The 25,111-nt window shown below is 37.7% G+C and overlaps 1 protein-coding gene and 1 pseudogene across 2 annotated transcripts; both read right to left on the bottom strand.

The window, feature by feature from the left end:
• Positions 1–6,035: 6,035 nt before the first annotated feature.
• LOC110789905 (methylenetetrahydrofolate reductase (NADH) 2-like) lies at positions 6,036–9,228 on the bottom strand (annotated as a pseudogene).
• Positions 9,229–14,329: 5,101 nt separating this feature from the next.
• LOC110789907 (uncharacterized) lies at positions 14,330–18,924 on the bottom strand. Of its 2 annotated transcripts, none has more exons than XM_056827362.1 (7): positions 17,623–18,924; positions 17,183–17,242; positions 15,861–16,482; positions 15,651–15,737; positions 15,453–15,539; positions 15,269–15,363; positions 14,330–14,869 (listed from the first exon to the last, which is right to left on the bottom strand). In XM_056827362.1, exons 1-7 carry the CDS (start codon positions 17,680–17,682, stop codon positions 14,663–14,665), a joined length of 1,218 nt encoding a protein of 405 aa, XP_056683340.1. In that variant the 5' UTR covers positions 17,683–18,924; the 3' UTR covers positions 14,330–14,662. The 2 variants fall into 2 exon arrangements, with proteins under 2 accessions (XP_056683340.1, XP_021850318.1); XM_021994626.2 differs by having other exon boundaries at positions 15,861–16,578; positions 17,623–18,919.
• Between the last annotated feature and the right edge of the window lie 6,187 nt (positions 18,925–25,111).

The raw sequence follows: 25,111 nt of genomic DNA, 5'->3' as shown, positions 1-25,111 counted from the left end.
GCCCATGGGCCGCACGCACACAGCCATTGCTGGCCATGTGCGCGCAGCCCATGCGCTCGTCGCATAGCTGCTGCATCCCCATCGCAAGCCTCCGCACGCATTGGTGCTCCGCACGCGAGCTATCGCTCGCAGTGCGCGCGCGACATCGCTCGCTGGGCGCGCGACATCGCTCGCTGGGCGCGCGAGCCATCGCTCGCTGGGCGCGCGACATCGCTCGCTGGGCGCGCGACATCGCTCGCTGGGCGCGCGACATCGCTCGCTGTGCGCGCGAGCCATCGCTCGCTGGGCGCGCGACATCGCTCGCTGGGCGGGCGACATCGCTCGCTGTGCGCGCGAGTAATGCTGGGCGCAGCGCTCGTGGCACGCGAGCTTGCGCTCGCTGCGCGCGAGGCTGCGCGCTCTTGTGCGAGGCAGCGCGCGTTGTGGCGCAGCTCGCTTGCTGCCCACACGCGACTGCCTTGGCTCGCCCTTCGCCCATGCCCATTCGTCCATTGCTCGTGGCACACGACACAAGGCAGGGCTGCTGCCTTGTGCTCGTGCACTACGCCCTTGCTCATTGCATTCGTGCCGCACGGGCGACGAGCTCCCTTGCTCGTCGTCGCATGCCCGCATTATACAACACCCCTTAAAGGTAACACGAAGCGTCCATTGCTTCGTGCGTGCAAGTTTTATGAACGAATCGTATAAAAATTTAAAATTTATAAAATTAATGACAAATTAATAAATATTATTAATTTCATAATTTTAGGGCGAAAAATCGAAAATTTATTATTCAATTGATTTCCGATTTACATGGATTCAAGTCTAGGTCATAAAAAATTTAAAATTTATCATAAATTTACAATTTTTATGGTGGTTTTTAATCATAGGTTTCTAATTAAATTACAATTAATTATGAAAATCAAATTAATTCTAAATTATTCTAATTTTCAACAAATTAATCATAATTACAAATTAGATTGCATAATTAACAAGACTAGGCATTCAAACTTGTTAAACATATGCAGTAGGTCAATCAAAAATTCAAGATTTATCAACAAGAATCGCAAATATTTAATTTAACATCTTAAATTTACGAAATTTTGCATTCGAAAAACTAAAACCTTCGAAAAGTCATAGTTAGGCTTCGAATTTGAGAATTCTGGGTTCGGCAGAAAAATACTATTTTTGTCAAAATTTTAGAATGCCTTTTACATGCGGAATTGACACAAAAATCACTCAATTCGGATGAGTAACGAAGAAACTGCCGAAAAACTGCGTACGTATAATTAAATAAACGCAATTTGCAATTAATTAACAATTACGAAAATTAATCACCCCTTTTAATTCTTGCAAATTTGTAATATTTAACCATGTTCATGCAATTTAGATTATGAAAATAATAAGGGGCTCGTGATACCACTGTTAGGTTATGATACATATGACATTACATAGATCATGCGGAAACAACCATTAACCCAGGAATACATATTATTTACACATAATCATATAGCACAGTTTAGATGCATACTCTTTGTTGCGTGCCTTCCCTAGCTGCGCCCGAACCGAACAAGAACAAGTCTTTAGGACTCCAAGTGTCGTCCCTCCGTAGATAGTCCACAGCACGTCCGGATCCGCCTTAAGATTGACCAACTAGAATCGCCCTTAAGGTACTATTATTTTCGGCACTTTATAGGCAAATGTGTGACTGAATTTTTCTCTCAAAAACTCACTTTGAATACTTTTTAAACTTGTTATAAATTGTGAGCCCTAGCCTCATATTTATAGGGGTATGGAAAGGGAATCGAAATCCTATTCAGATACAAATTAATTAAAACCTAGAATCCTACAAGAACTCTTATTTAATTAATTTATCAAATAGAATTAGGAATTTAATCATTAACCGAACTCTGCATGTTTTAGGAAACGTGCACGAACACAAACACTTGCACACACACGCACGGCAGCTACGATGGGCCCCATGCGTGCGCGCGAGCAGCAGCCCACGCAGCGCCCGCGCGCGCTGCGCGCTGCGCGTGCTTGCGCGCGCTGTGCGTGCTGCGCGCGCTGTGCGCGCTGCGCAGCCTGCTGGGCCTGGCCTTGCGCTGGGCCTGGCGTGGCTGTTTGTGCGGCGCGCTTGGCTTGCTGGGCGATGGTCTGGCTTCGTGCTGGGCCTCGTCCGATGCTTATTCGTACGATGCGCTTCCGATTAAATTTTCCGATTCCGGAATTCATTTCCGATACGAACAATATTTAATATTTCCGATTCCGGAATTAATTTCCGTTTCGAACAAATATTTAATATTTCCGTTTCCGGAATTATTTTTCGATTCCGGTAATATTTCCGATTCTGACAATATTTCCGTTTCCGGCAATATTTCCGATTCTGGCAATATTTCCATTTCCGATAATATTTTCCGATACGTACCATGTTTCCGTTTCCGGCAACATCTACGACTTGGATAATATTTATATTTCCGATACGATCCATATTTTCGTTTCCGGCAATATTATCGTTTCCGGAGTATTCATTTCTTGCCTGTGACGATCTTAGCTCCCACTGAAACCAAGATCCGTCGGTTCCGAATATTCATAGATGGAGTATTTAATGCCATTAAATACTTGATCCGTTTACGTACTATTTGTGTGACCCTACGGGTTCAGTCAAGAGTAAGCTGTGGATTAATATCATTAATTCCACTTGAACTGAAGCGGCCTCTAGCTAGGCATTCAGCTCACTTGATCTCACTGAATTATTAACTTGTTAATTAATACTGAACCGCATTTATTAGACTTAACATAGAATGCATACTTGGACCAAGGGCATTATTTCCTTCACAAACGGGAAACATGCTATTGCCACAAAGGAGGGCAAGTTGTATTATCTGACGGGCTTACACTCAATAGTGTCCTTTTTGTTCCCTCTTTAACGTGCAATTTATTGTACCGTGTGCCCTCAAGCCAAGCAACATCGTTCTAGTTTTCCTGTTAGTGATAGTAGGGCTAGTCGAATATTTGAACTTATACATTGTGATTTATGGGGAAGAAACACCATTCCTTCCTCTAGTGGAGCTCATTATTTTTTGACAATAGTAGATGATTTTTCACGAGCGGTTTGGGTGTACTTATTGCATTCGAAAACCGACGTTAGTAAAGCATTTCATTCATTTTTTTCTATGGCTGAACGACAATTTGAGACTACTGTTAAGTTTGTGCGCAGTGATAATGGTACGGAGTTCAAATGTATGTTGCAATATTTTGATATGAATGGGATTATTTTTCAAACATCTTGTGTTGGGACACCCCAACAAAATGGCAGAGTCGAGCGAAAACATCAACACATTCTTAATGTTGGTCGTGCTTTGATGTTTGAGGGTCGCTTGCCTATCTCTTTTTGGGGTGAATGTATTTTAGGTGTCGTGTACCTCATTAATCGGACTCCATCCGGTTTGTTGCAAAATCGGACTCCTTTCGAGGTACTATGTGGTTCTGCACCCGACTTGTCCAACATTCGTATTTTTGGGTCGTTGTGTTATGCTTATGATCAAAAATGCAAGGGCAGTAAATTTGCTCCACGGAGTCAGAGGTGTGCTTTTGTTGGATATCCCAATGGTAAGAAGGGTTGGAAGGTGTACGACATGGAAACCGGTGATATTTTTGTATCACGGGATGTGAAATTCCATGAGACGGAATACCCGTTTGACCTTGACTCTAATGACGATGCTAATACTGATACTTTGAATTTTGGTGAAACTGACGTTAGTGATGTGGGCATTATGGATGATTATGCTGATCTTGTTCATTTTGGTGTAAATGAAGTTGGTGATAATGATATTGATTTGGACTCCTCCCCATTTATTGAAAGGGATGGGCCGCATGGTGTTAATGATATGGAAGTTGGTGTCCCTTGTACTCACGGTGAGGCAGTGGCCCACGCTGAGTCTCATGTCTCATCTACCTCACACTCTTGCTCAAATGGACCCCCTGTGCATCAGCCCACTTCCCCGAGCTCTCTTGCTACAGCCCATCCGGCCCACCAACCTACACAAGTCCTACAACCCATTTCGGGTCCGCAAGTCCAGCCACCTCAGTCAGGGGCTCAGCCAGCTCCCGCGGTTCCACTCGGTCTAGGAAAGGGGTTGCGTGCTAAGCGTCCTCCAACTCGGCTGAAATATTATGTCACGCCCACTGTCAAAAAGAGTCCTTCCACGAGTTCTTCGGCCTCGTCTTGTCCCTCAGGTACTCCCTATCCTATAGCACACTTTGTGAATTGTAACAAATTTTCTATTCGACACCGTATATTTCTTGCAGCTGTGCTTTCTAGTATGGAACCTTGTAATTTCAATGAGGCCATGAAGGATGCGGGATGGAGAGAGGCTATGCAAAAAGAAATTGGTGCTCTAGAGGAAAATGAAACTTGAGTCATGGAGGAGTTGCCTCCTGGCAAGAAAGCTCTCGGTTGTAAATGGGTGTACTAAGTCAAATTTCATGCTTGCGGCAAGATCGAACGTCTAAAAGAACGCCTTGTAATTTTTGGTAACCATCAGGTTGAGGGGATTGACTACAACGACACATTCGCACCTGTAGCTAAGATGGTTACCGTGCGTGCTTTTCTTGCTGTTGCCGCCGCCAAAAATTGGGAACTCTATCAGATGGATGTGCACAACGCCTTTCTCCATGGTGATCTGGATGAAGAGGTCTACATGAAATTGCCACCAGGTTTCTCGGTGGATAAACCAGGCATGGTTTGCCGTTTGAAAAAGTCACTATATGGTCTGAAACAAGCTCCGAGATGTTGGTTTGCTAAGTTAGCTGCATCTTTGAAGAATTATGGGTTCTTACAGTCTTATTCAGACTATTCTCTTTTCACATTTCATCAGGGTGCTATACAACTTAACGTTCTTGTTTATGTGGACGATTTGATCATATCAGGTAACGACTCCCTCGCTATTGCTGCTTTTAAGGCTTACTTGGGTAAATGTTTTCATATGAAAGATTTGGGAACTTTGAAGTATTTCCTTGGTATCGAAGTGGCGCGTAGTTCGGACGGCATTTACTTGTGTCAACGCAAATACACGCTTGATATTATTACCGAGGCCGGTCTCTTAGGGGCGAAACCATCAGGTTTTCCCATTGAGCAAAATCACTCCCTTGCCCTTGCTTAAGGCGCTATTCTGGATGATCCGGAGAAGTATAGACGGCTTGTTGGTCGTCTCATATATCTGTCGTTCACCTGTCCCGATTTGGCCTATGTTGTTCACATACTTGCACAATATATGCAGGAACCAAGGCAAGAGCATTGGGACGCCGCGGTCCGTGTAGTGCGGTACCTTAAGGGATGCCCGGGCCAAGGCATTCTTCTACGGGCGGATTCCGATCTCTCGTTGTCCGGTTGGTGTGATTCTGATTGGGCCAGTTGTCCGTTGACCAGACGCTCTCTTACAGGTTGGTTGGTGTTTCTTGGTGGTTCCCCAGTGTCCTGGAAAACAAAGAAACAACAGACGGTCTCACGGTCGTCGGCGGAGGCGGAATATAGGTCTATGGCCGCTATTACTTCGGAGTTGAAGTGGCTTAAGGCTTTACTACTCAGTCTGGGTGTTGCGCATCCCAGGGCCATGGAACTATTCTGCGACAGTAAGTCTGCTCTCCACATTGCTCAAAATCCAGTTTTTCACGAACGTACAAAACACATTGAGATTGATTGTCACTACGTTCGGGACGCTATTCAAGAGGGTGTCATTAGCACTAGTCATGTCTCGACGCATGACCAACTGGCGGATATCTTCACGAAAGCTCTTGGCAAGCGACAGTTTTTGCATCTACTTGGCAAGTTGGGCATTTGTGATCTACATGCTCCAACTTGAGGGGGTATTGAGGCTTACATTGTATATTGGGCTAAACTATGTAATTAGTTAATTAATGTCTCCATTTAATAGCTACAGCCTATATATTGGGCTTTAGGGCTTTGGCTTAGGTTGTATATAATACACATTCTGAGAAATACAAACGCAAGAACAAACAATTAAACCTAATCTATCAATAAGAAAATATGTGACTAGAAAAACAACCTTATGCCTGATTCTGAAGTCACGTAAAATGCCATCGTAGTATGGAGTAATCCGTAAAAGCAACTCGTTAAACAATATCGCAGACAAAGATGATTCTGAAGAAACAGCTAGGCTAAAAAAGTAAAAAGAAGGTTCACCATATTACTTGTTCAAATGTAACAGAGAATACAATGAAGTGCACAATGGTAAACTCGATCTAAATGTAGTAGCTGGTTGGATTGTGAAAGCAAGACGCCACCCTAGCCCATTGAGTGCTCTACCTCAGCTCGGGATTTGGCATCAGCTTTTTCCAAGCCTAGATTGTAGCTATTTTATTTATATACGAAATATCCAATACTGCCTCAATGAGCCCTGCCTCCGTATTAATATGATCATTGTTTCTGGCTGAATTGAAGGTCATCTACTATTGCATCTCAGCATATCTAGGCATAATTTCTGGAACCTCTGATATACGAAAGAAAACATACATCAGGACCAATGGTTTTAAACAAGCCAACAGAAATACTCCGATTCCGTATAATTTTACCTACCTCGTGTATATCTTCAATATGTTGCACTGGGACAACCCACTCGTCTTGCTGCTCAAGTTCATGTGGTCTCATAATCTGTCAACGAATTAAACCAGATAAGCATTAAACTGCCAAGTAACCAACAATAAGGACAGGTTCACAAAGACCTCAAATCGATTCAGAGGAAGCTAGGTTATCAAGTTACCTGAACATCACATGGTGCTCCATCATAACAAGCATTACAAACATCACCACATCGTCCATTGCACTGTTTATACCGAGATATGGGTGGAACATCTTCCTTGGTGTGGTGATCATTTGCTGGATATGTCAATGGCAACAGACACTGAATTTTGGATTCTTCAATCAAACCAAGATTCTGCAGCATGCAGTTGGAGAATATATATAGCATTAAATAAATCAACAACATATCACAAATTAATTAATTCATAAGCAGGCCAGCCAGGGACTAATAGTGAGTGTACCAGCAATATTCTTAAAGCAGAGTTGTCCATATTCATTGTATAGAAATGCAGGTGTTTGATTCCACTAGACAAAATCTTCTTGCACATTTCAGTTCCCATATGAATACCGTAGGCTCTCACTGCTTCGTCATTGTCCTTAATTGGCTCCAATGCATCCGCGATCTCTTGAGGAATCTACAATATATATGTATATATATGTTTCAAGCCAAAAACAAGCAAGTTAATTCAGACTACAAGGGATGAATCAAAATTTGAGAATGTAAACATGGGATCTTATACCTTGGTCTTACACAACCGAGTTGTTCCAAGAAATCTTTTATAGCTCTGAATAGGCATAATGCCAGGAACAATTGGACAAGTGATTCCAATTTGGCGGCAATCATTAACAAACTTGAGAAACACTTCCGTATCATAAAACAGCTGAGTGACGATTAGATCAGCACCAGCATCAACCTAAATACATATATATGTGGTAAGTAAAACAGTGTCAAGCGCAATGCAACATCAACTCATGATCCACATAAACCACATACTCATCTTATGGGCATCCATTAGAGAGATTACCTTTCTCTTCAAGTAAGCCAGATCACTAGCCTATGCTTCTGGACTAACCAAACCACCAGCTCCAATAACATCAGGATGTGCCTCTAAATTAATTTAAAATATCACACCAATTCAGATAACATTCACATGAACTATATCAAAACAATAACAATTTAAAAGTACTAATAATTCATAGGCAAATTCTTTCAAAGCTAACTTATAAAATCTGATGTTTGCAAGAAACTACCTTATAAATATTTACTCCCTCCGTCCCGGAATACTTGACCTGTTTTCCTTATTGGGCCGTCTCTTAATACTTGACCTGTTTCTAAAAATAGAAATATTCTAACAATATTATAGTATTTCTCACTCCACCCCGATTAACCCACCTACCCCCTACTCCATACAAAAAATAATTAAAAATTCAACCCCTACTCTCCCCCAACCCCACCTCTTCACTCACCCCTTTGCACATTTTCCACTAACTACATTAAAACAATACTCCACTATCAACTACTACCTATTAAATTAAATAAGTCAATTCAAGTCCCTTAAATTCTATGCCGGTCAAATCGGGTCGAGTATTCCGGGACGGAGGGAGTATATCGTAAGCTACTACTGTCCGCTGTATTATAAACGTGAAATCAAAATTCCGTATCTCATGGGAAATTGGTAATTTGATGACGCATGAGGTGCATATCATAAAGTAATTCCTGAAATTTTGAGTCAAACCTTTCGTCCTCCATATATTACAACATATAAATATTTCATAAGGTAGTTCATTGCAATTTTTTTTATAAGATAGTTTCTCACAAAAATACCATTTAATAATTAATTCACGATATGTTGTTTGATTTACCAGATATTTGTGCAGAATATGTTGTTTGGTTCTAAAACAGAACTTTCACAGAGCTATATATCAAATACTTAAATCAAAAATTAATAATTACCAGGATAACCAGCAACAGTAATCCCAAAGTAATCTCCATATTTGTTCCTCATATGATGAACCTGAAATCAGAAACCTTAAACCCTAAACCCTAAAAAACAAAATACAAATCAAATTGAAAAGCGGAGGAGAATTAAGGGGGCAAAAATTACGAGATCGAGGGCGGAAGAAAATCCGTGTTGAAGTTGTTCTTGGGCACGAGGAGGGTCACCACGAAGAGCAAAAACATTTCGCACACCATTGGACTTAATAGTATTAAGAGCATGATCGATCTTTTGAACAGGCATATTAGTGCAGATGAGATGCATCATAGTCTCAACACCAACAAAATTTTGCATAAGATTTGCGATTTCTAGGGTTAAAGATCCTTCACCACGCCAAGTAATGTCGCAAAATGAAGGGCTGTGAGCCACCAATTTCTCCATGCTCTTCGATAGGTTTCTGACGCCATCTTCAGTTTTAGGAACGTAGAATTCAAACGAGAATATGGTTTTGTTCTCTGCTTCTGCTGCTATAACCTTCATGTTTATCAAAATTCGTAAAACAATCTGGGAATTGAGGGAGAATCGAGGGAGAGTGAGAGCAAGTGAACACAATCCTTTTTTTAAGAGAAAAGACGCGCAAATGTATAACTGAATTTCTAGTCGTTATATACTCGGCACACACAAATAAGAGAGAAAAGAGGAGCAAGTGTATAACTGCATTTTAACAATTTATACGGAGCGAGAGTGATGGGTAGCTCAGTTGGTTAGAGCTTCCATCCCGGTTCCAGGTGATCCTGGGATCGATTCTCATCCTCGCCCTTTGTGTGGCTCATTTGCAACAAAAAAAAAAAAACAATTTATACGGAGTATATTTTTCCAGACTACAATACCTTTCTTGAGATAGTCTAAACAGAATACAAAAAGATTACTAAATACTCCCTCCGTCCCGGAATACTCGACCCGGTTTGACCGACACAGAGTTTAAGGGACTTGAATTGACTTATTTAATTTAATAGGTAGTAGTTGATAGTGGGGTATTATTTTAATGTAGTTAGTGAGAGGTGGGTTAAGAGGTGGGGTTGGGGAGAGTAGGGGTTGAATTTTTAATTATTTTTTATATGGAGTAGGGGGTAGGTGGGTTAATAGGGGTGGAATGAGAAATAATATAATATTGTTAGAATATTTCCATTTTTAGAAACAGGTCAAGTATTAAGGGACGACCCGATAAGGAAAACAAGTCAAGTATTCCGGGACGGAGGGAGTAGTTTCCAAATGCAGTCATAAATGTTTTCAAGTCGAAACGACTTTTATACGAGTTATGTTAGAAGATGAACACATCTACAAACTACGGAGTAACTTAAAAGAGTTGCTCACAATATTAACGAGCTTAAATTTATTTTTTTGTTCAATCTTATTTATTAACTTAATTAACAGAGGAGCTGTGACCAAGTTTTAATAAAGTATTGACCAAGATTGTTCTAGAGTAGTCTACAAACATATTGACTCATTTGCATCCAACAAACAGTAAGTAAAACCTTTAGTAAAACTTAGTTTTGGTAGTAAAAAATAACCAAATCATAGAAGCCTTGGATTCTTCCTTATTCTAAGACTAAAACAAACGACTTTCTATTCCTAGTTAGACTAAGATTTAAAAAAAAAAATCACCTCCAATATATGGAGTAATTAATTAATTACCTTAAGTCTTAGGATATATACGGAGTCGGGTTCGAGCCTTGGGAATGGAAAAAATCTCAACTGGGAGAGATGCTGCCCATCGAGGTACCCATGCAAACTCCCGCGGAAGATTAGTCCACTCACCAAAGGCGCTGGGAACTCCTCATAGTAGGAAAAAAAAAAAGTGCCCTTTGAGTTTACTTTTGGACTATACATGACATGATACGGTACTTAATTAGTACGAGATAGTCCATTTATATATTTATATCAATTTGCACCAACAAGAGTAGCTAGTTTAAAAAACCTAGATTGATTTTTTGAGTTCGTAATCATATACTGGACCTAAGATCATCAATAAAACGCAATGTTTGGTTATAAGATTGGAAGGTGTTTTTCTAAAACTGGGACAAAGAAACACGGACCGAGTATGATAGTTTATGTTTCGGGTATTTATGGTTACCTCGATGGTGACGTGAGCGTCTAGGTCTTGCTCCGAGTCTGGGCTCCGGGTCGTGTACGGTCCTGCAAGATAAACTCCGGGCCCTCGGGGTTTAACCCGAGGCGGAGCCTCCGACGCCCAAGCTAGTGTATAAACAATGTGTATTTGAGAGTATTTTAGGGGAGAGAGTATATAGGAAGAATGAGTCTTTTGTGAGAGTTTTGACCTCCCTTTCTCTTACCTCCAAGGAAGGTATTTATAATAGTAGTATTTGGGCCCATAGTGTTAGTGGGCTTATTTGTGCATATGAGGCTCTTTTATGGTCCTATCAATATATTGGACTTATGTGGAATGTGGTTACTTTGGGCCAAAATGGGTAGGTCCATTTTGGCACCCAACAGTTTTGATATACTTAAACTAGTCTTTTATACGCGCGATACTTGCAAAGATAAAATAAACATTGGAAGATATCGATCAGTTCATCATTGATTTATACAACTTTTTTTTGTATGCTTCATTTCTGGAGTGAATACATTTCTTTTCTTTTCTGATTCTTTATTTTTTTTTTGAACTTGAAACGATAAACAAACACGGACACATAATTACAAATGTATTACAATCATGAGGTGACCTTGAACATGACTTCTTAAGGTTCTTAGAAGCTACCATACTCCCATAACAAATCCTAGCTTCCATAGCCCGGGGTATCAAAGAAACGCTACGGCATGTGTTTGGGAGTAGATTTAGATAGGCTTCAACTTCGTAGTTCATAAAGACAAGTACATACAAATAGAACTAAAACAAATCCAAGTTTCATGAATCATGAGATGAGGGGAAATGATCATTTACTCCTTCCGTTCCTTAATACTCGCACTGCTTTCCTTTTCGGGTCGTCCCTTAATACTTGCACCGTTTTTATGAATGGAAATTCTTACCAATATTATATTATTTCTCACACTTACCTACTAACCCACCTACACCACTATTCCCTACAAAAAATCATTTAAAAATTCACATACCCCACTCACCACTCCCCATCCCTTACACATTTCCCACAAACTATATTAAAAAAATACTCCACTATCAACTAACACTATTAAATTAATAAGTCAATTCAAGTGTCTTAAACTCCGCACCGGTCAATTGGTGCGAGTATTAAGGAACGGAGGAAGTACACCACAACGACACTTGAGAGCTACCTTTGGGTGAGACTCTATTGGGGAAGTTAGACTAACATAAGAAGACAAAATATTTTGTTTTTGAAAAGTTATTTTTGGGTAGTAAAACCGAAGTCATTCAATCATGCATCACTACAATGTACAAGGAATTTTATAGCATGAGACTAGGATTCAAACACAAAACACTCCATTCTTAAGTACTAACTTTAGGAATGTCCAATGAGCCAAAAAGAGAAAATTATTATGCACAATGATGCAACTAATGCAACGGTTAGCACCTAGTACGCTAAAACAATGCAAGATATTACGAAAATAGGTAAGAAAACACTAATAATTTTATATTTATGTTTTGTAAACATTTTTCCCAATTTATTTTAGCAATTTAGGAGTTTTGAATAATAGTTTGAAAATAGTCAATCATTATGTTTTTGTAATTGAAGGTTCCTTTTTTGAAAAAAAAATTATTTATTTATTTCATTGATGTTGACTTAAATAGTCCACCTCTTAAAAATTATTTATTTATTTCATCAATATTTACTTAAAGAGTGAGAATTATTTCCATAAGCCTCGAGTTTTTTTTTCAATTTAATTAATTTTATTGAATTCTTAATTGGCAAATTTCCTTAAATAATCGGTTGATGAGATGTGGAGATTTGGGTTTTGGATATCTCACATTTGCCATCACTCCACTTTACTAATATGGATTTATTGTTCTTCATTTTATTTCCCAACAAGAAAATCACAAATTAAAAAATTTCGATCTTTATTAAATTAATACAACATTAATTAATTCATAACAAGTGGTATCAAAAGCAAGGTTGTGCATGCTTGGATTTGTTTTCATTGGTTTCGTGATTAAATATTATGTCAACTAGTGAAGTTAGAAATAGAGAAGTTTAATATGTCAATTAATTTTGGCATTTACAAAACGGAGTTCGCATAGCCCTTGAAGGGAAGATAAAGAAACCCGAATTCATGACAGATGATGAATGGGAAGAGATTGATCTCAAAGCTTTGTCGGCTATGCAGCTATGCCTCTCAAATGAGGTATTGCAGGAAGTTGCAAAGGAGGAGACTGCATAAGGTATATGGTTGAGATTGGAGCAATTGTACATGATAAAGAGATCCAAAACCTTTGTCATCACTCCTCTTTACTAATATGGATTTGTTGTTCTTCATTTTATTGCCCAACAAGAAAACCACAAATTAAAAAATTTCGATCTTTATTAATACAACATTAATTAATTCATAACAAGTGGTATCAAAAGCAAGGTTGTGTTTGGATTTGTTTTCAGTGGTTTCGTGATTGAATATTATGTCAACTAGTGAAGTTAGAAATAGAGAAGTTTAATATGTCAATTAATTTTGGCATTTACAAAATGGAGTTCGCATAGCCCTTTAAGGGAAGATAAAGAAACCCGAATTCATGACAGAAGATGAATGGGAAGAGATTGATCTCAAAGCGTTGTCGGCTATGCAGCTATGCCTCTCAAATGAGGTATTGCAGGAAGTTGCAAAGGAGGAGACTGCATAAGGTATATGGTTGAGATTGGAGCAATTGTACATGATAAAGAGTGTCACAAACTGGCTCTTACTCAAAAGTACGCTTCGTGATTGGCGACTTGAGGAAGGTAATTCTCTAAAAGCTCACCTTGATGAAATGTATTTGATTGTTATGGATCTTCAAAATATTGATGTTGAGTTAGATAGTCAAGATCTTGCAATATACTTGTTGTGTTCATTACCACTATCCTACAAACATTTTCGTGATACAATCCTATATGGTAGAGATGATTTGAGTATTGATGATGTGACGGATGCTTTGACCCAAAGGTATTCGATTGACAATCAATTATTTTCTAAGTTATCAAATAACTCTAGTGACAATGTCTTGTTTGTGAGGGGTAGAAATTATGAGAAGGATTGTACGAGTTATGGTAGAAATGAGAAGGATTATAGGTAATCGTACATTATTTCACTTCAATAACTAAGAATCGTGCTAGTTTTACAATATGAGAGAATGGCAACTTTAATACTTCATTCGTTTCGAAAATATTGCACCATTTGTTTTTTGAACTATTCACAGTTTCACACTATGACTTTGACCATTTTTTGTGATTTGTACGTAAGGAAATTTTAGTGTCATGTTAGATTTGTATCGATATATATTTCCTAAATATCAATTTTTTATAATTCTTACTTGCACACAATTTGAGATATTAAGAGTCAAAGTAATGATTATAGGAATAAAAGTCAACCATGATGCAATATTTCCGGAACGGGGAAAGTATCATTTTCGTCGCCAATAAAAAACTATCCACATCAAACTTCTACACAACAAACACACACACACACACCGGGAGCAAAAAAAACAATTAGCAACGCATGTATGTGGATGCTTGGCACTGCTAATCATGACTGGAGTTACAGAAATTCAATGGGAATATAATCACCCTCGTGCTTCAAAACAGCAAAAACACGACACTCACTGAGTCACTGATCTTCTTAGAATCCCTACCGATACAAAGTTTTTCTCCACTAAGTTCTTCTCTGAGAATGCCAACATTCTAAAATATCAATGGCTTAATTTCCCAACTACAATGATAGGAAGCAGCATTTAGTCACTCTTGATCTCGAGATCTACCCATACATGTTCAAAAAGTACATATCTTCTATACATCTCATGAAAAACACTTTGTTCTTCACAATGCTCTAAATCTTCCGTAGTCTCTCAAAGAATATAAAAAAAAACATCAGAATGCATAAATTGCTTGTTTATGAAATCAGCTAAAGACAACAGGAAGTTCAGCTACAAAATCCTGGAAGTTCAGTCAATGAAGGGTCCTCTGCATTATCAGGATGATGATCCCTGGCTTTCTGCTTCATTTTCGCCATCTTTATTTAACTCTTCTTCTAGATTGACAATGCAATTTTTTAAATCAGCCACTCTAGACTGTAATTCAGCAATGCTGTTCTCCAGATTTTGAAGGCGGTCTAGGGAATCAGTCACGCCAAACCTCAAACCATCAAGTCTGTCCCTATTCATATCATTCCGTCTTAACTGCAGAATGCACAAGCGAAGTAATATAAATCTGATTATCTGATTCATGAATCAAACTTTATTCTAACGACTATTGAAACTATGAAAAATTGAAAATGAAGTTCAAGTATCCTATGGCAATGCATCTCTACTAGCATCAATCAGCCGTTCCCGTCATTCATGTTCCCAGCCACTAATATCCTTATAAATAGCACTGGAAGGGAGTTTAGTCCAGCATATTACCACATGTACGACATGTCCTGATAATAAATTCTAGGTAACCTATCCCAATGTTTGATAAGTATTTGATAGTTGTTCATTCTTATTATTCCTTAGTAATAAACCAAGTAAAAAGAAATTGGATGGGTTAAAACATCAGAACCACACCTGGCATTCTGTAAGAAGATTATGAAGACCAACCTGAAAAGGAATTGAAGCAGGTGCTGCGTTTGGTAGTTGTGGTGCTGATGGAGGATGGTTGAATCCAGGTGGGGGGCCTCGTTGCACTTGTCGATCTGTACACGTTTTTCCCCATACCATAATAAGATTCATGACGGATTTATTCAGAACATATTCTCTTAGAAACAAGTATGAAAAGACTTACAGATTGTTGTTATGGGCTCAGTAGTTAGCTGTGGTGCTGATAGAGAATGGTTGAATCCAGGTGGGGGGCCACGCTGTGCTTGTCGATCTGTACACATTTGACATTATCATAAGTATTAACCAAATAAGGTATGCAGGGAAAAAACTGCAGATTTGTTCAAAACATACTCTCTTAATTAGAGACAAACTGCAGACTTACAGATTGTTGTTATGGTCTGAGTGGTTAGCTGTAGAGCTGATGATGAAAGGTTGAATCCAGGTGGGGGGCCTTGCTGCGATTGTCGACCTGTACACGTTTTTCCCAATACCATAAGATTCATGACATTATCCTAAGCATTAAGCATTAAGCAATAAGGTATGCGGGGAACAAACTGAAGATTTATTCATAATGGTTGGTAAACTATCATACCTGAACCAGATCTCAACTGATAAGGATTTGGACTCTGGCTACATGAAGCAGCGTTTCTGATATAAGACTCCAGCCATGGAGATGACACTGATGCATATTGATTTGTTGAACTGTATCGAGGCTGTGACTGAAAGAGTGGGGCATTGACTCCAGCAGAAGTAGGATAGAAAGGAACAACTTGATCCGACATACTACTGGTGACCATTACCAAACCAGGATAAAAAGGAACAACTTGATCCGACATACTACTGGTGACCATTACCAAACCAGGATAGAAAGGAACTACTTGATCCGACATACTACTGGTGACCATTACCAAACCAGGATAGAAAGGAACTACTTGATCCCCACCAGGTTGAAGGCTGGGCATTGGCCTCTCGCGTGTTGAGCCAGTGCTACGGATGTGAGGAAGGTGCTGAGGCCCCATCCATCGAGATTGTTCTAATGCAGGTAGATATGGCAGGCCTTGAGCAGAAGCAGAATTCGACGTATTTCTCATTAACCTTAACAAATCAGAATGGGGAAGTTGATGGCTGATTGAACCAGTGTCCCTGACATGAGAAAATTGCTGAGACCCCATCCCTTGAGATGGCCCAGACGGCTCTAATTCAGGGAGACTTGTCTGAACAGAAGTGGGATTCCCCAGAAATGGAGGCCCGGACATATTAGTTTCACTCGAAGCATGAGATATATCTTCCTCAACTTCCCTAACATTCAACTGAAAAACATAACCTTTAAAATCTGATATCTATTTCAGGAATAATCATGATATCAAAATATTAAATCGTCAAGCACAAATCTAATCAAGAATAGCAAATATGTCACATCAAATTGGTGTTACATCTATTAATAAACCACTAAATTAATACACCCATTTACTTCATTCGGAGGACTTAAAAATCACCCCAGAAATTCGACAATTCGAAATGCAGTAATTAGTTCAACAAAGTACATTAGGATAATTTCATAATACATGAATTAATCAAAGAACAACCACTAATATTCCAAGAACGAGAGGAAAGTAAACACCAAGTTTAAAGAAACTAATCAGGAAAGTAAACCAAGTTGAATGAAGCAATAATTTAAACACCCATTTGATTTTTCTATTAACTCGCCATTAAAATTCAGTCAGAAATGTATAATAATCCCAGAAAATCGATCATGCAGAAGGAAGTAAATTGAGAGATAATCAAAGAGAATAACATCAAGATTCTAAAACTAAAAATTCAGTTGAAAGCTTACATTAGAGCCAGTCTCTGTTTTATTATTCATCTTTTGTTTTTAATTTTAGAAATTGGAGAAGACCAAGTAGAAGAACTTACGTTTTTCTGCTCTTCACCACATTCATACACTTCCTCAACATCAACATCTGTAGGATTCAACTGAAACACAGAAATCGACTCATCAAGTACAAATCTAAGTTATACTTCGTATGAACCAACAAAGTCACACATACTATCGAAATGCAAAAATCAATTAAACAATGTACGACATTATGATTTCATAATTGCAAGAAATAATTAACGTGAGTAAAAGATAATCAAGTCCAGAAGAAACTAGTTTATACCAAGTTGAATTTTGCAATAGTTTAAACACCCATTTGATTTTTTCTCTCAATTTTCCATTAAAAGACATTCAAAAGGTATTATGAACACAGAAATGGGCAATGCAGAAAGTAACTGAGAGATAATTAACGAATAAAACCAAGATTCTTACAAAAAAATAAAACCAGTTGATCGAAGAATTAAGTTGAAAAACTTACATGAGAGCCAATCTCTGTTCTAGATTCATCTACTTTGTTCTTGCCCTTCCCGTTATCCATGGCGATTACAATCTTGAAAGATTATAGTGTTTGGACTTTGGGTTTGATCAGATTTGAGTTACAGGGGGAGGAGAGAGAATTCGTTCTTGAATGTTTTAGTGTTTGGGTTTGATCAAAGAAGAGTTACAGGGGAAAGTGTTTGAATTATGTTTTTGAGCGCCAAAACATAAATGGACGGAATACTTCAATTCTCGCAACAATATTTTCCTGACAGTTATACCACGTCACCAATTATTATTTTTTTGGTTCTACTACGAGGAGTTCCCACCGCCTTCGGCGAGGTAATCTCCCGTGGGAGTTTGCATGGGTACCTCGATGGGCAGCATCCCTCCCAGTTGAGATTTTTTCCATTCCCAAGGGTCGAACCCGAGACCTTGGTTAAGGAGCAAGAGGCCCTTAACCACTCATGCTAACCTCAATTGGTACCACGTCACCAATTATTATTTAAGCTCCCTTTTCTTTCCCCTTTTTTATTGAAGATTTTTCCTTTCTTTTTTGGCGCCCAATTTCCTTTCTTTATTAGTTTTCCACTCTGTCTCTCTCCTTTGCTTCTTTCCCTTTGTTTTGATTTTCCCTTCTTCCTCTTTGAGATGTCTGCTTCCTCTCTGTCTTCTGGTTCATTATCATGGCATTCCATGAGACCTTATTTCTCTTCGGCATTGCATCTAATTCCCTTTCCACACTAATCAAGTCCTCACAATAAACATACCCATCAAGCATACACGGGATACAAGTCCAAGAAGCAACATTTCTCCCAAACATTTCATCAAACACCTTCTGTGCATCCCTAAATACCTTACATTTTCCCATGACATAATCAAAACTCAAACCCACAAGGCCACAAACACATAATCTTCAATGAGTTCAATCTCATATGTAATCAACAACTCACATGTCCCAGCCTGATAAAACAAAAAACCCATAAATCCCAGTTCCTTTTTTATCTTCAAACCCAGAAAAACAGTACTACCTCTTATTATTTAACTAATTAAACATCGAAAAAAATATGCACTTCATTCACTTGCGCATAACGCATAGGTTACATAGCAAAACTCTAAACTAATTTCACGAGTTTACACAGTGGAGATTTCAATTCTTCAATTTCGGTGGCAATTTGAAAGCTAAGAGGATTTTATCAATTAATTTGAGAATTGGAATTTTATCGAGAACAGAAGGAGAGAAACGAAGTAAAATACTCCCTCCATCCCGAATTTGTTAGACCATAGTTATCAAACACCTTGGTTTGGTGTGAATAAAAAATAATAAAAGAGGTAGAGAGATGAGGAAGTCTTTGTCACAAGTGACTTGTGTCCATATTGGACACAAGTGAGTACCAATACAGAATTTGGAGTACTAATACAGAATATGTTAGTACCAATACAAATTATGTGAATACCAATAATAACACATATGACTTATATTGGTGGTATTTTAAGCAATTTTGCATTTTGGTACTGACATATTATGTATTGGTACTCAAGATGATTGTATTTGGATCACTTGTGTCCATGTGGACACAAGTCACTTGAGGTTTAGAAACCCTCGTAGAGAGATGAGTGAGAAAGTTAGAGAGATAATGGAAAAAAAAATGGTGTTCATGAACACCAAATGGAAAACCAAAATCTTGCTTGGAGATATTGACATGTGGCCTATGGGGACCAAAATTATCGGTTATCTATTTTTTTTTAAAAATTGCAATGTGATTTATGACATAGGTTTGTTGTGTTAAAAATACATACCTATTGCAAATTTACAATGTCCAGAAAAAAAAAAATTACAACTCAAAAAAAAAATTTATAAATGTCTTTATTTTTTGATGCTCTACAAATATATACTACTCCCTCCGTTTCTTTTTGTTTGTTACGTTTGGACTTTTGCACGTTTATTAACGTATAATAGTGATTCCTTTTCTTTTTTATTAAAAAAAATAAACCCAAATAAAACCTCAATCCACTAATCACTAAAACAACCAATAAGATTGTTTTATTTATCAAAATGAACCAATAATGGAAAAGCACAAAGATTTCTAACTTAACATACTTGGGAAATGGTAAATAAATTTAATGAGTTAAAAAAGTTGACCAATTAAAATTAAAAATGGGCACAAAAAATAACACTATAATAAATTTATAAATAGAAAGATTCTTCCATGTAACAAACAAAATGAAACACCCTAAAAGTAATACGTAACAAACAAAAAGAAACGGAGGGAGTAATATTGATCCACTTTAGATCACAAAAAAAATCTTTACTTTCTTCTCTCTTGTTTAATTTTTTTGTTGTTAACAAAAACTTAAACAATGGCTAACAACTCATTTTTTATTGTTTAATAAATATGCACTCTAGTACTCTACTATGATCCAACACAATATGAGGAACAACAACCAGAACCTTCAACTAGTACAAGGCTAAGGCAAAATAGGACGAACACCGATGAACCTTTTGAATATTCCTCAAACCGCGCATTGTAAGTTTATCAACATATATGGCCAATAGAGCTCGAGTGTGTGATCATGAAGTACACAAATCTCTCAAAGAAGACCTTATTGAAAATGTATGGCAAAAATATAGACAAACTAGTGATTCATTAGTTATATGTTAGTATTATGCAATACCACTTATTTAAGGGTTGTAATGATCGAGTTTTTAGGTAACAAGTTAAGTTTATTATTAATATAAATTATATACCTTAACAAGTGAAGTTTTACTTAGTTTAATTATTTTTAATTAAATATTTATTAGCCGATTATAAAATTTAATTAATAAACAATTAATATGTCACTAAGTTAATTAATAACGATTAACTATGCCACTAATAATTTGATTATATATACTTATCCATAACAATATCATGAGATATAAATGTAGGTGGTGTATGGGTGATGTACGAGAGATATGATTTTTTGGTGTTTGATAAATGTTGTTAAATGTTGTTGGTGTTGAGTTTGGTGTTAGGGAGAGAGAAATGGAAAAATATTGTATTTTATTAGGTTGAAGACCAAAACCAAGGTGTTTGATAACTATGCTCTTATAAATGGACCGGGCTTTTAAAGAATCTGTTTTTAATTGGCTTTTAAATGGGTGGGATTAGATCTTACAGGGTTATACGGTATGTGTTACATATACACGCACTATTATTCTCATCTTAAGTACTAGTCTTATATGCACGCGATGTGTGCGAGATTATACACAAACTAAAATTAAATATGGATATATTGTCACAAACCATACCACATTACATAATTCAGGGCAACTTTCCTTAAAATAAGAAATGAGCACAATTTACTCAAATTCACTACTAAAAAGTAAAAACAACTAAAATAGTTCAAAATTTGCATCAGATTACTTGATTTCTTCTTTCGTAGATGTTTTTTCCTGGATTGTTGATTCTTCTCCTTGATGCGTCTCCACTTTTGATCGAACTGGAAAAAAAATTAGAAAAATTCTAAAATTAAGAAATGATCGATTAACTCATAAATTTAGAAAATAATCCTAAAAATTTCAGAAAAATTAAATTAACTAAATGAACCTCATAATACAGAACATCAAACGGCTTGATCAAATTAAAACCGGAAAATGTATTCACCCCCAATTATAATCAACCAACTTAAGTATAAGATTCAAATCTCTATTATATAAGTGAAGAGATTGTTTGGTTTCTCCAATGGATCAAATTACAGAAAATAAAGCTTACAATCTAAAGCACAAAATTCGAAGAACTCTGGATTATAAATCTTCAATGCCATAATGAATAAAAATAAAATTCGAATCGACTTTAGCTCCAATCTCTATCTAATGCTCGAAATTATCCATAGACAATACACAAATTTTAGCATGAACAATAAGCTATGTTTACATTCATCTCATTTCAGATTTGCAAGTTTGAAAAAATTCTACTTCAGTGCATTAACGGTCAAAACTCTAATACATGTTCAACTGCAAACTTCAACACATCCTAAATATAGATTTACTCATATTAAGTACAATTTGTCACTAAGATTGAAGGTAAAATCGAAAAGAGCAGAACAACACATCATCAGAGAGAGAAATAGAAGGAAAAAGGCATCGATACCATCTGCGTTTTGTCAATAGAAGAAACAAAATGCCACTCACCAGTCCCAACAGCAGTGACAAGCTGCCTATACTTCTTATCCTGAACATCACCAGCAGCAAAACACCTTTAACTTTGGTCTTCGTCGTCCCCGGTGTAGTCACCACATATCCATCAGCATCCAACTCCAGCTGCCCACCCAAAAACTTAGTATGCGGTTCATTCCCTATAGCAAAAAACAACCCAGAAACTTGCAAATCCTTAACCTGATATTTCACCCTTGTCTCGGCTTTGTTCTTGTAAACAACGAACCACAGTTGCATTCAGAATAAACGCGTAACAGTAACAGAGGAAAAAAAGAATTCTGACTGCAAGAAAAACTGCAGAAAATCTACAACAGAAATTTCAAAGGTTTTCTTTTCCAATAACAAAGAAGCTGATTATATAACAATCGCAGGCCAAAACTCTCGGGTTGTAATACTTTTTTTTTTCTCCAGAGAAATTATAAATTATATAATCAACTAAAAACATGAAAGAAAAGTTGTACATCTTCAGCAAATTGGGATTATAAAAATGAGGTAATGTAATAAGCTACTACGTAATTTTCCAGCTCAATTAGACGTGTCTCTCCAAACAGGTGATAACCATAACATATTTATATTCTAAATAAATAAATATGTAAAAAAGCACTACGTATATGATCATGTCCAAGATGTCAATGGTCAGACATAACTTGATCATGTGATCAGAGGATGTGCTCTCTCAGGGGAGGGGAGGCACGTGATCAGAAGTCATGTGATAACCATATCCATATCAATCCAGATCAACAGCTAGCCATATTCATTTACAACGACCAATTGAGGAACTCAATTACCGCCATATCCATATCTCTGATGATATTCATATGCATCCCTACATTTATCACAACTTAAAAGATAAAGTAAAAGTTCAATGACCCTTTTTAGTTATTTGAAGGATACAAAAGCATCATAGAGAGCACAATAAAATGTTCCAAAGCCTACTGCTTGTTTGACCTGAAGGAAATAATGCCCTTGGTCCAAGTATGCATTCAATGCTAAGTCTAATAAATGCGGTTCAGTATTAATTAATTAAACAAGTTAATAATTCGGTGAGATCAAGTGAGCTGAATGCCTAGCTAGAGGCCGCTTCAGTTCGAGTGGAATTAATAATTTTAATCCACAACTTACTCTTGACTGAACCCGTAGGGTCACACAAATAGTACGTGAACGGATCAAGTATGTAAGTGAATTAAATACTCTATTTATGAATATTCGGAATCGACGGATCTCGGTTCCAGTGGGAGCTGAAATCGTCAAAAGGAAAAATATGAATACTCCGGAAATGATGATACTGCCGGAAACGGAAATATGGATCGTAACGGAAATATAAATATTATCCAAGTCGTAGATGTTGCTGGAAACGAAAACATGGTACGTATCGGAAAATATTATTGGAAATAGAAATATTGCCGGAATCGGAAATATTGCCGGAAACGAAAATATTACCGGAATCGGAAATATTGTCGGAATCGGAAATAAATTCCGGAATCGGAAAAATTAAATATTTGTTCGAATCGGAAATAAAATCCGGAATCGGAATTATTAAATATTGTTCGAATCGGAAAACGAATCGGAAGCGCGACGTACGAAACGATCGTCGGACGAGCTTGCTAGACGCAAGGCCCAGCACGAAGCCAGGCCCGCGCCTAGCGAAGCCCGCGCGCACAGCGAGCAGCAAGGCAGGCCCAGCGCGTGAGCAGCGAGCAGGGAAGGCCCAACCGCAAGCGAGCAAGGCAAAGCCCAGCAGCAACGCCCACGATGGGCCGCGTGCTGCCAGCGCCCTGCCTTGGGCCGAGCCGCGCACCAACGCCCCTTGTGGGCTGCGTGTGTGTGCAATGCTACGTACGACCAATTCCTTGGTCGTTTAGGATTGCTTGATTAAATCGTTTTCCTAATTCTACACGAATTAAATGTTTTTGTGTTTGATTAAACATTAAATTCTAGTGGATTAATTTAACTAGAATCCTAATAGATTTAGTTATTTAAATCCTAGTAGAAATCTAAGTCGGTTATTTCCTCCCTATAAATACGTGGTTCATAATTATAATTTATATACAACAATTCAATTAGTATTCATATAGTTTAAGTTCAAGAACGAATTTAATAAATTGCCTAAATATATAACTAAGCTTTCGAATAAAACATAATACCTTAGGGAATATCCTAGTTGGTTGAATCGAAGGCGGATCCGAACGTGCTGTGGACTATCTACGGAGGGGCGACATTTGGAGTCCCAAACTTGTTCTTGTTCGGTTCGGGAGCAGCTAGGGAAGGCACGCATCACATGTATGTATCCTAAATTATGCTAATTGACTATGTGGCAATTAATTTGGATTCCTGGCTTTATGGTTTTTCCGCATGAAATATATGATTTATATTTGTCATAACCTAACATGACCGACAATGTTTAAGCAAAAGAACTACTAACTCCATAAAAAATTAAAACTAAACTTTTTTCCCTATCACATAGACCCACAAACGCAAAACAATTCAGATTTGTACGATCATACTCCTTATGACTTTAACCAACTAAGTTAATTAACATGCTCAATAAAAGCCAAACTATATTCGTACAATCATATTATGACATTAACCAACTAAGGTAATTAACATACTCAACAAAATTGATTTATAGTGTAGTTAAGATAAGACAATTGAAGCAAGATATACGGGTTCAGTCAAGAGTAAGCTGTGGATTAATATTATTAATTCCACTCGAACTGAAGCGGCCTCTAGCTAGGCATATAGCTCACTTGATCTCACTGAATTATTAACTTTCATAATTAATTAATACTGAACCGCATTTATTAGACTTAGCATTGAATGCACAGTTGGACCAAAGGAATTATTTCCTCCAGTCTCCCACTTGCCTTAGGGACAAGTGTGCATTGCCTAATTCCTTTGTCGCTTGATGCTTGCTCATGAACATAAGGTAAGAGTAATCATCCTTATTATGTCCAGAGGTATTTCTCGGTTTCAGAGTTCAACTGATCAATTAAATAGATAATCATATATAGCCTATGATTCATCTGAGCACGGCCATGCATTTTTCAGTTTCTAGCTCTCCGAGTGGCCTTGTACAACTTTCAGCATCTCATCCCGATTTATGGGAGGACAATCCCAATCTTGTGATCTTGAGGTTAGACTTCGTTTGATAGGTGATTACCTGAGCGTTGCGTTTATAGTCTCCTTTTACGGTGCGACGGTTGACAACGTCAAAGTAACCAGTTCTCAAACAAGTAATCTCAAATCACCCTGGTATTGAGGAATAGTGTCTAATAATGTAATGAAATTTACT

Source organism: Spinacia oleracea, chromosome 4 (genome assembly GCF_020520425.1).
Source record: "Spinacia oleracea cultivar Varoflay chromosome 4, BTI_SOV_V1, whole genome shotgun sequence".
Classification (NCBI taxonomy): Eukaryota; Viridiplantae; Streptophyta; class Magnoliopsida; order Caryophyllales; family Amaranthaceae; genus Spinacia; species Spinacia oleracea.
This window is presented reverse-complemented; position numbering and strand designations above follow the sequence as displayed.